The following is a 15269-nucleotide window of genomic DNA, read 5'->3' on the forward strand; positions in this document are numbered from 1 at the left end:
GAAATAGCGATAAAAGAAGAATACCAGACAAAAAGTTTAATAAACAACGTTGTCAAAATAAATTGTGAAACACCAGAAATATACCGAAACCTGGTTAAGGAGTTCAAGGGAAAAAATGTATACCATCACACGTACCAACTAAAAGAAGAACGAGCCTACAGAATCGTGATCAGATACTTACATCACTCAACCAATATTGATGACATAAAAAGCGAACTATCTCAGTTAGGGCACAAAGTGAGAAACATAGTCAATGTAAAACAACAAAAAACCAAAGAACCACTTAATCTCTTCTTTGTAGATTTAGAATCCGCGCAAAACAATAAAGATGTCTATACTATAACAGGCCTACAGAACAGAGTAGTACTCATAGAACCTCCACGAACTCAAAACAACAGTATAATACAGTGCACGAGATGCCAACAATATGGACATTCCAAACCATACTGTAATAAACTATTCGTCTGTGTAAAATGCGAAGTCTCACACAATACCACCACGTGCAAAAAGTCCAAGGAGAAGCCAGCCATATGTGCGTTATGCAATGGAGGCCACCCAGCCAATTATAGGGATGTGATCACTATAAGAAACTTACCAAAGGAAGCAACAAAAACAATAGAGCGCATCAAAACCCATCAGCAATCTACACAAATGATATATACACAAGAAACACACAACAACGATCCAATCCACTGCCCCAGGGCTTGAGCTACGCTGAGGTAACAACACAACCAAACAGAAGATACAACCACTGTGTTAAACAAGTTTTTGGAAGAATTCAAGAATCTATTCAATCAACTAATCCAACAAAATAGCATGGTCCTCAACATGCTTACCATGCTTATCAACAAAATGAAATAAATGGCTAAGATTCTTCGAATAGCCCAATGGAATGCCAACGGCCTTCCAAGCCATACAGAGGAAGTGAAAATATTTCTAGACATAAATAAAATTGACATATTTTTAATTACTGAAACGCACTTAACAAACAGAACTTATTTTAACATACCTAAATATAAACTATATCATACTTAGCATCCTGACGGCACAGCCCACGGAGGTACAGCAATACTTATCAAAGAAAATATTAAACATTATGAACTACTGAAGTACGAAGAAGAACACATCCAAGCAACGACAGTAAGCGTTGAAGCACTTCCACATAATGTCAACGTAACAGCTGTGTACTGCCCTCCTCGTCATAATCTAAAACGAGAACACTATGAAGAATTTTTCCAAAACCTAGGACCAAAATTCATTGCTGGGGGAGATTACAACAGCAAGCATACCTTGTTGGTGTCACGCAGGGCCCCCGCTACCATATGTGCGAAGTGTGCAATGCACACGGGCGCCATCCTTTAGGGGCGCCAAAACCCGAGGTAAAAATTTGCAAAAAAAACAAACAAAAAAAAACAAAAATTCATTTTAAAATAAAAATTAAGAAATTAAATAGGATTAAAAAATCATACAGAAGTAAAAACTTCGTTTGTATAATGGTATAAAAAAGTTTTATTAAAAAACATTAAAAGTCATCCAAAAGGATTTGCAAAACGTTTTCAATCTGGATCAGATCATCCTCAGTGCGTTCTGCATAGTACATGAAACTAGCAACTTTTTGAAAAAGGTTACATCGAGAATTATGGTTTACATAGTAATTGTACGATATTTATAGCGACTCCAAGTCGATGTTGAAAGATTTAATGTGTTGAGGAGTGCTCAAAGGGTAACATGGTTCCCTGCTCTTTGAGCACCCTGCTTTGAGCACTCCTAACACATTAAATCTTTCAATATCGACTTGGAGTCGCTATAAATATCGTACACTTACTATGTAAACCATAATTCTCGATGTAACCTTTTTCAAAAAGTTGCTAGTTTCATGTACTATGCAGAACGCACTGAGGATGATCTGATCCAGATTGAAAACGTTTTGCAAATCCTTTTGGATGACTTTTAATGTTTTTTAATAAAACTTTTTTACACCATTATACAAACGAAGTTTTTACTTCTGTATGATTTTTTAATTATGGTATAGGTACAGCCAGCTACTTGGATTTTCCCATGTGTAAATCCCAGTAGCGTTAACGAGTACCGATTTTCCCAGTGTTTTAACTTACATAATTTTGATCTTACAAACTAAAAAAAAAAAAACAAAAAAAAAGCCTCTTTTAAACACTTTAAGAAAATTTATAATAAATGTCCCCTGATAAGTGCTTGATTTTTTGGTTATTTCATATTGGTTGAAATATTCGATTTGGAATTTGACGAATCAGAACCTACTTTTCATTAGCTACAACTCTGCTTGCACTGGGTCTACAGACTTCATATATAAACAACTTTTTTTCACTTCTTTATAAGCTATATTTTTGCTAAATTCGATAAAATACTTACTTTTTAAGTTATTTTTGAAAAACCGTCCAAAAACGTGTAACGTAACTCGAAAAGCATTGACTTAGTGAAAAAACTCTATAGATTAAAAGTTGCTTAAAATTAGGCATTTTATCCAATTACGGACTTTTTTGAACGTATGTTTTTCATCCCCCAGAAGGGGTGAAATTCACATCCAGGCCAAAAGCACAGATCGGCACAATATCACTTTTTTCGTTCACATGTTAGCTATTTGTATGCCAAATTTCATGTCAATCCAAGCGGTTCTTTAAAATTCGGAGGTTTGCAATATTTTACCTTGAGTGAATGGTCTATAAATTTCGGTTTTTTGCTTTATTTCAAGCACCTACCTGCCTACCTACCTTCAAAAAAATAAATAAATAACATGATCCAAATTGCCTTAAGGGGCGCCAAAATTCTTTTTTGCACACAGGCGCCAGTAACCCTTACGGGGGCCCTGGTGTCACGACTTATAACAACAAAAGGCAGAGAACTGGCACATGTTATACAAAATCAGAATTACTCATTTATCTCAACGGGAACACCAACACACTGACCGACCGATCCCAACAAAAAAACAAGATTTATTGACTTCTTCATAACAAACGGTATCGGTATAACTTATACAGATATAACACCAATCTATGACCTTACTACTTAGCATTGCCCAATAATAGCAACGGTAAGTACAACAGTTATCACTAAAAAACCAAAACTACACCTGTACAACAATAAAACAAACTGGGACACTTACCGACAAATAATTCACGATACTAACGAAATAACAACGAGGCTGAAAAAACCGGAAGAAGTAGAAGAGGACTAACAAATTTATAAACATACAGAAACATAAGTAATATACCTTTAGAAATAAAAAAACTGGTAGCTGAAAAAAGAAAGGACATATCTGCATGGCAACGAACACACACATCAGACAGCAGAACAAGATACAATCGCATCAGCAACAAATTAAAATCAAAGCTGCAAGAAGTCAAAAATAAGTAATTCACGAATTACATCACCAATCTATCAAGACAAGACAACTCTATATGGAAGCCCATAAAAAGTAAGAGAAAGCCAATAACAGCATTACCTCCAATACGTAAAAATTCAACACTACCAGGACCATGGGCAAAAAGTGATAAAGAAAAGGCTGACCTCTTTGCTGAGTATTTAGCAGAAGTTTTTACTCCACTAAATGACGACCAAGTACCAGAAGCGAACCAAATATTAGAAGAACCACTACAGATACAGGACCGAATAAAACCATTTACTCCAAAAGAAATTAGAGACGTAATTGCCACCCTAAACCCAAAGAAGGCACCAGGTGAAGATCTGATAACCGCAAAAATGTTAAAGAAATACCCAAAAAGGGCATAGTCAAACTACTGCACATATTCAATGCAATACTCAGATGTGACTACTGGCCCAAAGCACTCAAAATTGGACAAATAATTATGATACCAAAGCCTGGCAAAAACCCTCTACATGTCTCATCATATATGCCTATCAGCTTATTACCAACAATCTCCAAGTTGCTTGAAAGACTTATCCTAAACAGAATAAATGCAGAAATAAATCCACAAAATTGGATCCCAGATCATCAGTTCGGATTTCGACAAAGCCATTCAACAATACAACAATGCCATTGCATAGTCAACGCCATCAACCAGTCACTTGAAAACCAGCAGTACTGCACAGCAGCCTTTATAGACATCAGGCAGGCTTTTGACAAAGTCTGGCATCCAGGTTTGTTATGCAAAATAAAAAGAATTCTCCCAGCAAGTTACTACAACCTACTGAAAGCTTACCTACAAGAACGGCAGTTTAAAGTAAAAGTTAATGAAGAAGTCTCAGAATACAAGCCTATTCACTCTGGCGTACCACAAGGGAGCATACTAGGGCCATTATTGTACATACTATATACATATGACTTGCCTACAAATGATAAAACAACCATCGGGACATTTGCAGACGACACTGCTATTTTTGCCAAGCATGACGATCCTATTGCAGCAACACAAAATCTCCAAGAGCATCTAAACTCACTTGAAATATGGCTGAAGAAGTGGAAGTTTAAGGTAAACGAAACAAAATCATCCCATATAACATTCACTCTCCGGACTGGAACCTACCCACCGGTAACCATCAATCAAATAAAAATACCACAAAGTAATCAAGTCAAATATCTAGGGCTACACTTTGACAGTAAACTCAACTGGAAACACCATATATAACAAAGAAAAGAATGCAACTTGACCTAAAAACCAAAGAACTTTACTGGCCCATCAGAAGAAAATCCCACCTTTCAATAGAAAACAAATTGCTAATATATAAAGCAGTGATAAAGCCAATCTGGACTTATGGCATTGAACTGTGGGGCTGTGCTAGCAAATCCAAGACCGTGATTATCCAGATAGCGCAATCCAAGATACTTCGAGCAATAGTTAATGCACCATGGTATGTATCAAACCAAACTCTACACACTCATCTAAAAATTCCATATGTAACCGAAGTCATCCGAGAAAACAACAGGAAACACCACAACAAACTAGAAGACCATCCTAATCCATTACTTCATCCACTACTGCAACCTGACCACAATAGAAGACTCAGAAGAAGCTGGCCATCCGACCTAAGAGGTAACTGAGGAAACATCGCTGGATGTTTACCCCTCCACGTCACCACATTTACAATAATTAATTTAATGTAAGACCAACAAATTGACTTATAGATGTTTGTTTTATATCTGATTGTCAATAAAGGGGGATAAAAAATTTTTATTATTGTTTTAATTTTATTAGGTACCTACCTACCTATGTGTTTTTAATTGTTATCTTAGGTCTGTTTTTGATAATTTTGTGCTGCTGTATATTCGATATTAAATTTGATTTATTAAATAAATAAAATGCCGCACAAGGTCCTGGGACAATCTGAAGCAGCGCTCTACGTTAAATATTCACTTGATTTCTATCTAAAAACAAATCAAAACATAAACCTAACCTTACAATCCTTAACATAACTACAAAGTTTATCTCATAACTTGAGATTTAAGGTCGCGTTCGCGTTATAAAATGACAGTTGATATATCAGATAACTCAAGAACTGTCAAGAAATAACGCAAGTAGTTAAGTTACAGTTGAGTCCGCGAGTCTTTACCCGTGCGTCATCATTTAAAGCATACGAAATAAGTCGGAAATTTACTTAACGCAACAGCAAATGGATATTATTCCGATCACGGGTTATTATAAAATTTGACGTTATCAAATAAATGTCAAATTTAGGTTTTGCTTTAAAATTTTGGTGCGTAATTACAGCTACATTTTTTGAAGTAGCTTAATAAATTATTTTATTATCACTGATTAATAAATAAACAATTTATAAAAAAATTCAATAAAATATTTTCTTTTTGTTATTTTATTCACTTTGGCAGAACCTTAGACACAAGCATTCAACTGTGTCAACAATGAGGTTAGCTTTCTACGTTGTCAAAATTTATCGTAAAATAACATAAACTTATTACAAAATTTCTAACTCCAATATAAAATTAGTTGTGACAACAACTGTTTGTATACTATAAAAAACTTCAAAATGCAAAAATTCGACAAAATAACAGCAAAAAATTCAATAAACTGACAGCCACAAAAGTAAACAAACCAAAACGTCAGAAATTGTACTTTGTGCTTAAAATATGTGAAGACATCCCCAATCGTCTTTCTTTGTATCTATCTCTTTTCAATACACTGAGTCTAAATCATTCATAAAAATAACATGTGTTTTTACTTAATAACAGACGGCAGCTGGTTTGTCATTAATTTCATGCGTGGAAGAGAATGATGCTAAATAAAAAGTATGTGTTTTATCTCACCAGGTATTAATGACGCACGGGTAAAGACTCGCGGACTCAACTGTAAATATGATAAAAAAAATCAATGGGAAAATCCCAATAGTTGGCTGTATACCATAGTTTAAAAAACTCATACAGAAGTAAAAACTTCGAGATGTATTCTGGTATAAAATCGTTTATTTAAAAACTATTTAAAATGTCATGGATTGCAAAACGTTTTCGTTCTATACAGAACATCTTCAGTGCATCTTGCCGAGTAGTTTGAAACTAGCACACTGTATATCAGAGACATGTAAAGAAAATAGACTTGCTAGGGATATGCCACTCAATGTGCATCGGGGTGTGACGTCGATATCAAGTACGGTGGTTTAGCTATCTTTGTCTGTCGTGCGAGTGTGAGCGTATCTACCAAGAGGTGGGAGTAACGGAACCACAGTGACACACAGGCGGCGGCCATCATATGCTAGAGAGAGAAAGCTAAGCGTCGGTAGAGGGAGATAGATAGACCACCGACCCGAACTGTTCCGCGTTACGCTATTTTTCCGAGTTGGCCAAATCTATGTGTATAAGATATTTGCTGTATATAGTGTTAACCCCATCATATATGGTTTACATAATATAATATATTAAAATTTTATGACTACAAGTCGATGTTAATAGATATAGTGGAACACATGCTAAAAGGGTGCCATGGTTCCCTGCTCGAAGATGCTAGGTACTTGCCAATTCAATGGGCTGGAGTTGGTCTGTGCCTAGACTTAGATAGGGAAAAATATTAAATTGGCGACCGTCAATGATTCGACGAAATAAATTGTTGAAATAAAAACCTCTTTAAGAACGTTTTACACGTTTTCGATGGGGAAAAAGTATTAAATTAGCGACCGTCATTGCTTCGACGAAATAAATTTTTGAAGTGAAAACTTTTTTAGGGACGTTGTGCCTTTTTAGATGTAGAAAAAGTATTGAATTAGCGACCGTCATTGCTTCGACGAAATAAATTTTTGAAGCGAAAATTTTTTTAGAGACGTTATACACTTTTTAGATGGGGAAAAAGTGTTGAATTAGCGACCGTCATCGCTTCGGCGAAATAAATTTTTGAAATGAAAACTTCTTTGAAATGAAAACTTCTTTAGGGACGTTGTGCACTTTTTAGAAGGGGAAAAAGTATTAAATTAGCGAACGTCATTGCTTCGACGAACTAAATTTTAACTGAAAACTTCTTTAGGGACGTTGTGCACTTTTTAGAAGGGGAAAAAGTATTTAGTTTGCGACCGTCACCACTTTGCCGAACTAAATTTCGTACGTATATATTATGTGTACTTCGCAACGCGTATATAATATAGGTATAGCACTTTTTTTTGGATGGGGAAAAACATTGAGCTCGAAATTTATATACTATAATTTTCACTTCTGTCGGCACTCCCGTAAGTGTTTAAAATTTTTTTTAATAATTTCTTTGCAAAATAGCCAGCTATATATGTTAACGTATCTCACTTAAATTAGGAAAATTAGTTATACAATTGATACTTATAATATTTTTAGTTTACAAAGATCTATGATAGATTATGCTGTAACCAACAGAGATATACATCCATCAAAAATAATCGACGTAAGATGCCTCAACTCAGCAGATGTAGGTTAGCGACCATAGCCTAGTATTATGTAAAATAGGAATCATGAAATATTTCACACCAGCACCAACACAAACAAAAATCAAAGTCGAAGAACTACATACGGAATCCACGGAATACTTATACAGGAAAATAATATCAGAGAAGATTGCTGAGAATGGAATATTAGAAAACGATAATATCGATGAAAGCTGGAAAAAAACTCAAAGATAACATAATCGCTGCAACAGAATCACTTGGAGAGAGAAAAGTAACGAATACTCACATATTAAAGAAGAAAACCTCGTGGTTTAGAGAGGAAGTTAAGATAAAATGCGAAGAAAAGAAGAAAGCCTTTTTACAATACAGAACAAAACAAACACAACAGGCATACAACCACTACAAACAAATCAGAAACGAAACGAATACTTTAGTGAGGCAAATAAAAAGGGAACACTGGCAGAGTTTCTCAAAACAGATTTAACACGACTTCTACGGAACACAAAAAGAAGTATGGAGAATGATCAGAGGGCAAAGAAAGGAGATGAACGAATTAATAAAAGCGAAACACATTCAGAAGGAAACATGGGCGGACTACTTCCGATCTCTATTTGCTAAAGGCGACGATAATGAACCACCAACACCTGAAGTTACGACAAATGAAGAAATAAACATCGAGGAGGAAGAGGTAAAGGAAGCATTAAGAAAATTAAAAAATAGAAAATCTCCAGGAGAGGACAGAATATCGAACGAACTCTTAAAGTACGGAGGACAAGATCTAGCTAAACAACTATTAAAACTAATATAAAAAATAATAGAACAAAACAGAATACCACAAGAATGGAGATCAAGCATCCTAATACCTCTCTTCAAAAAAGGAGACAAATCAGACCCGGAGAATTACAGAGGAATTAACTTCTTAAACACAACATTAACATTAACAACCAAAGTGATAACAAACAAACTGAATGAAATTATAACATTAGCAGAAGAACAACAAGGTTTTAGGTCAGGAAGGTCATGCACTGACGCTATATTTATAATGAGGCAAGTTCAAGAGAAATCGTTGGAATACAACAAACCGGCATATTTATGTTTCGTGGACCTTAAGAAAGCATTTGACAGGGTCACATTAAAGGACGTTAGCCACTTGTTATACTCGAGAGAGGTACCTCTGGGAATAATTAAAACGATAGAAAACATCTACCAGAACAACACAATAAAAGTAAAAGTGGAAGATGAACTAACTGACCCAATTAAAGCCGGTAATGGGATAAGACAGGGGGATTCCTTGAGTCCTTTATTGTTCAATCTGATCATGGACGAAATAATAAAAAAAGTAAGAACTAAAAAAGGATTCCAAATGGGAGAAAAACAACTTAAAATAATCTGCTATGCGGACGATGCAATGCTAATCTCTCAAAGTGAAGATGATTTACAACGTATGCTGCACCAACTCAACATAATCGCCAGAAAATTTAACACGTTAATTTCCTCAAAAAAGACAAAATGCATGGTTATAACAGCAGATCCAATAAGATTTAAATTGGAGCTGGAAGGTCAGATAATAGAACAAGTGATGGAGTTTAAATACCTAGACATCACACTATCTAGCTACCGAAGGCTCGAAACAGAAGTGGAAGATCAAGTGAATAGAGCAAACAGAGCCGCAGGTTGCCTGAATGACACAATATGGAGAAATAAAAATATCGGAAAAGAAATGAAAGGCAGAATTTACAAAACAGTCATCCGACCAATAATGACATACGCGGCAGAAACACGACCCGACAGAGAGGACAAAAAGATGGCTCAAAACAGCGGAGATGAAAACCCTTAGAAAAATCGATGGTAAGACTCTATGGGACAGAGCTAGAAATACAGATATACGACGGAGATGCAAGGTGGATATATAACATTAATAACTGGGTAAGAAACAGAAGAATAGAATGGAATGACCACATAAGCCGAATGACAACAAATAGGGTAGTCAGGACAGCGAGAGACGGTTCCCCAATAGGAAGACGATCAGTGGGAAGACCACGAAAACGATGGAACGACAACTTACTAGAGACACATTGAAAAAACAGACAGAGTCATGTCTATACAAAAAGAAGAAGAAGAATATTTTTAGTATCACAAAGTGGCTCATGCGTTTTTGATAAAAATATTTTTAAATTAGATAATGATGTTGAACCATCATTTTCACAATTGCCATATGAAGAATGTGATGCTTCATAATTGTTTATGATTAACGATTTAAAGGAGTTAACAAAGGAATAACAAGACGGATTTATATTCCTAATGCCGTGAGACCTATTGGATCCAAAGAAGTTCTCCAGAGGATCTGGATTTATGTTTCTGATGGTCAAAAATTACACAGATACTTTAAACCTTTTAAAGTGTGGATCCAGTTCTTTATAGAAGGAGGTTGGCGTTTACTATCTATAAATTTTACAGTTTCAAATACTTTTACAGCTTCTATCCAAAATTTTTCATGTTCAGATTTAGAAGTAACTGCCACTCTTAGTCTTCCCCCCCCCCCCCCCCTTCCGGCAACACTTTTGCCCCATTAACACTGTCAAACTTTATCCAAGAAAAGCAGAAATTCTGCAGTGTTCACAGCTTCCTTTGGCATATCAGGACCTAAAATAGACAAGTACAAAATTAACATATTTTTACAGAATATAAAAAGAATTTCTAAAGAAAATATTCTTTTTAATACAATATTTAAAATGCATAAAATGAGCAAAACAACAAAAGAAAATTGATATTTTCAGAAATAATAATTGTTGTTTGCTTCCTGAAAAAGTTTAAAATTGACGCTTGTACCGGGAGCTATCCAAATAATCTTTTAAAAATAATTTACACCATTTGTTACTGGAAATATGACATTAGAGGATATATTTTATTGTAATTTATTTTTTAATACCTAATTTTTTTAAGTGACTTGCTTTTACTACATAGTATTTATATACTTACTGTGTGTTGCTAACATCTTCATTGCTGCAGCAACTCGTGCACTGAATATTTGAGCTGCAAATGAAACTTTCATTTTCTTCAATTCTTTACAAGTTTATTGCACGTTCTATAATCATTATCTCTATCCTCCATTGTGTATAATTTTGAGATATGGTCCCAACTGGCTATTTGTTTACCATATCTCCATGAATATGAAACAATATATTTAAAAAAATTGTTTCTCATGCACTTCAACATATGTGGAGGATCAAAAATAGGTACAACCTCTTCTCCATTTAATTCGAACCCAAATGATTTTTTATCCTTTCTTTGTGCAATATATTTCTGTTCTGTCTGTCTGTATAATTCATTAATCGCAGCACAATTAGGTCCCCCTTGATCACAAACAGTTGCCACCACTTTTAAGATTATTTCTTGTGCCTTTGAAATGACTTGCTTGAGTGAAGACACCAACAAGTGTGTTTTCATGCCTCCTTCATTAAAATAATAAGCCAAAGGCTGCTTCCATTTTTTACGGATACCCCGTGCCACAAATACCAGGACCTTATTGGCAAATACAGGTTTTCTACCCTCCTGTCCATTATCCTGAAAACCTGGTTTCTCTACAAAACGGTGCGTATTCGTACTTATAGCTGTCAAATTCCTGCATCTGATAAAGATGTCACTCTAAATTTACACTCAAGTATGATTTCAGTCATTGGACAAAATTATTCAAATAATACATAATATCGTCGTCGTCGCGGTAAAAGTCACTAAGTCCAAAATAACAAATTTGACAACAAGATGGTAATTTTGGACTTATGCATATTCAGTGACTTAGGCAATCTCTACGTTCTTTCTAGGACTTCGTTATTTCTGCCAGACTATGAAAACTGATATTGTGAAGCGATTAGGACACTTAACTCAATTTTAACAAAATTGGACTTAGTGAGTTTTGCCGTGACGACGACGATATATCATTGTAATATGGCCATATTACAAATTGTAATATATTATTGTAATGAAATATTTATTTTGTAGAACCCACAACCTCTGCTGCTGATATTAATGTGGAAATATTACCAGTAATGGAAACATTGACACATGTTTTAAATAATCCTAGATTTAGCACCGCGCATCATTTGACCCCTCAAATGAGTTGGACACATCCTGAGGTTCAGCATTCTTACATATTGGACTGTTGATAACAACTCTGTTATGTATAGGGTGGCTGGAAAGTCCCTTTACACTAATGAATTATTTTTTTTATACAATAAAGGGAAAAAATAATAACACAATTTTGTTTTATCTAAAACATGGGTGTGAATACCTGCATTGTCGCAACACAACTTGGTACGACGCCATGTTCGTATACTTATCCATCTCAGCATGCCCGGAGTTACTGACGTAAAAGCTGGGCGCACTCTGTTTCGCAAGTGCTCATTTGAAACATATCTGCATTTCTAACCTTTTCTTTAATGAAATTCCACAGTGAATTGTACGGCACTGTCAAATCTGGACGTCTTGGAGGCCGAGAAATTGGAGAACCACGTAGAATCCATCGGTTCGGGAAGATTTCATTCAGGCGTTTGTGAACAACGAGATTGAAATGGGATGAGGCGCCATCTTGTTGAAAAGAAATAGTGTCAGCAGTGCCCTGAGCTGTCGATTGCAATAATAACTTTTCTTTGATTATCTGAAGATAAATAACTGTGATAAGTTATGGAGCCTTCAAAAAAATATGGCCCAAACAGATAAGTTGAAATAATTCCAGCCCATGCCAAAACATAAGGCGGGTTTTTTTCACTTCCTTAAAGAAATGGAGGTTGTCATTTGCCTAGAAATAAACATTTTGATTTCGAGAAATCGCAAAATTATCAGTGAACAGAACATTTTGTTTGTCATATATTATGCTCTCGGAAAGTGTTGAAGCAGTAATTGACACGCTTCAATTGTAGACTCACTTGTGGCCACCATCATGTTTCAATCGCATATATTTTTGTCTGTCTGCGTGACCAGACAGGTGGCCTTGAAGATGCACATGCGCCGAAACGCAAATAAATATTTGCTAGGTGTTAAAACATTATTATTTATAAGGGAAAAGGGACTTTCCGGCCACCCTATATGATTGTATGCAAATGCAGGCCATAGACATCAGACCGTAAAACTGAAAAATATATGTATTCAATATTTTTGAAAAATCTATCGGATGACACCAAACACGACCACAGAGGTGGAGGCTTACTTTAAAATCTTAAATAGGAGCCCCCAGTTTTTATTGCATATTTGGATTGCTTATGTAAAAACAAGTAACTTTTATTCAAGACATTTTTTCGAATTATGGATAGAGGGTGCTATAATAAAAAAAAAGATTGTTGGAAATAGAAAATTAAATTAAAAAATGGAAAGTCCCCATTGAAATTGAAAACTTAACTTGGTTTTAGGGCCAAATCTTCACAACCCAATAGTTCCCCATAACGCTTGAGTAACTGCAAATTTAGTATACTTGCCTTCCCTACTATTATAAACATTCAATGATCGGAGAAAATGAACAAAATGGGAGTGGATACCCTTTCTGCAATCTTGCAGAGACTCTACAATATAAAAATGGACTGTTCTAGTTTTTAGAACTTTATATAGGAAAATAAAGAGGTTTTAAAGTTGGCTGGAACAAAAATATCCCCAATTCAAATCCTATAGATTATTTTGATTGCTAAGATTTTAACTTTGACTAACAATTTTAGTTATCTTGTTTAATTATGGTTTGAAGTAAGTTATAATAAATAAGTATTCACTACAAAATTGTTGTTTTCATATATTATGCTTCACAATTTAAATTAAATTACATATTCATAGCTAAATTGAAAAAAATTATAGGTCTCAAACCAAATAAAATTATAAAAAGAACATGTTTAAATTATTACCTCTCGATGTAGGCCCCTCGGACACCCTTTGGCTGGAGGATGTCGCCCCCAAACGCTTCTTGGATGTGTCCCGTTTTTTCAAGTTTATGATCTGGTCACCTTATGTTAAGGCGACCTGTTCTATTTTTATTTTTCATTTCTAGCTTCCTCATTCTGTTAATTCTTGAGTATTTTCAATTATTCTTTACTTTTAGAATCCCCTTGTGGTGTGGAGGTTGAGTTGGCAGTAGTATTTTTTAACGAAGCTACTTCTCCTTCAGTTATATCATTTTTTAAAATATTGTTAAGAGTTCCAACTGACATACCAAGCATATCAGCTCTTCCTCTTACGGTTAAGTCTGGAAATCGAATAAATGATTCTTTTACATAAGGAACATATATAAGCCTGTCTAAAGATGTCCTTAATCTTGCCTTCTTTTTGAGGGGAGCACCTTCGGCAAATAACTGTTGGTCCCACTCTCTAAGTGTATGGCGAGTTGGGTATTTAAGTTTAAAACGAATCATAAAATTATCTTTTAACTCTTCATAGGACATTCCAGTAAAGGCTCTTTCATGATACCACACAGTGGCTATAATTTTTTGTTCTCGGGTAAACGTCGGTAAATCCACCGTTACCGATTTTCTACTTTTATCGGATTTTTTCGTCCCCATTTTAAACTTATTTATTTATCCATCCTTATTAGTTCTGTTGTGAAAACTGTTTTGTATGTTACTCATTTTAAAAGGGACATACACATAAATAAAAACAAATAAGATAACCTTACTCTTCTTCTTCTTCGTTTTACAGTTTACAGCCGAACATGGCTTTTGACATGGCATTCAAAATAACCGAATCCATATCCTTTATATCATAGCCACCTTTACTTTACAAGCCATGAAGAGAAAAAGGCAACGTCGCAATTGATGACGTCCGTAGTCTGACTTTCGGACTACCGCTTTCGAAACTACGATTTTAAAGTACAAATTCTGGTAAAATTTATAGTATTTTTTGAGTAGAACAAGAAAATATTATTTATTAGAAGTTTGTACAAAATAATATTAAAAGTAATTCCTTGTAAGTAACGTTTATTATACAAAAAAAAACAATAACAAGATTATAAACGGGATTCATTTTTTTCGAATCCTAAGAAAACTAATAAGTATTTTTCAAAAATTTAAACGCAGAGTGAAAGACTACGTTAAGACCGATGGCCCAAAGTCCCTGAGAACTTGTATGTTTATTTTAATAAGTTACAGGGGTGAAAAACTAAGAAAATGTAGTGTGATTTTTAGTTTCAAAAATGTCATTAAAAAAACTTTTTATTCATTCCAAGGGACTTTTGGCCCTCGGTAATAAAGTAATCTTTTATTCTGCGTTTAAATTTTTTAAAAATACTTATTAGTTTTCTCAGAATTCGAAAAAAATGATTACATTTAAAATACAGGCGTCAAAATTTTGCATTGTGTTCCTTTCCCCTTAAAGTTTGTCGCACTTATTTAGAAACACCCTGAATTGATAAAGAACAAATCTAGTTGTTAAACATAAGCGAATTAATAAAAAAAAAC

At 34.7% G+C, this 15269-nt stretch overlaps 1 protein-coding gene across 1 annotated transcript in view; it reads right to left on the reverse strand.

The window, feature by feature from the left end:
* Nucleotides 1-14502, reverse strand: part of LOC126887019 (uncharacterized) — a 30528-nt gene extending 16026 nt beyond the window's left edge. The window contains exon 1 of the mRNA XM_050654325.1: nt 13725-14502. Coding sequence (XP_050510282.1) covers nt 13902-14375 — 474 coding nt within the window. The 5' untranslated portion in view covers nt 14376-14502 and the 3' untranslated portion in view covers nt 13725-13901. The remainder of the gene's footprint in view (nt 1-13724) is intronic.
* Nucleotides 14503-15269: the final 767 nt, after the last annotated feature.

This window comes from Diabrotica virgifera, chromosome 6, assembly GCF_917563875.1.
Source record: "Diabrotica virgifera virgifera chromosome 6, PGI_DIABVI_V3a".
NCBI lineage: Eukaryota > Metazoa > Arthropoda > Insecta > Coleoptera > Chrysomelidae > Diabrotica > Diabrotica virgifera.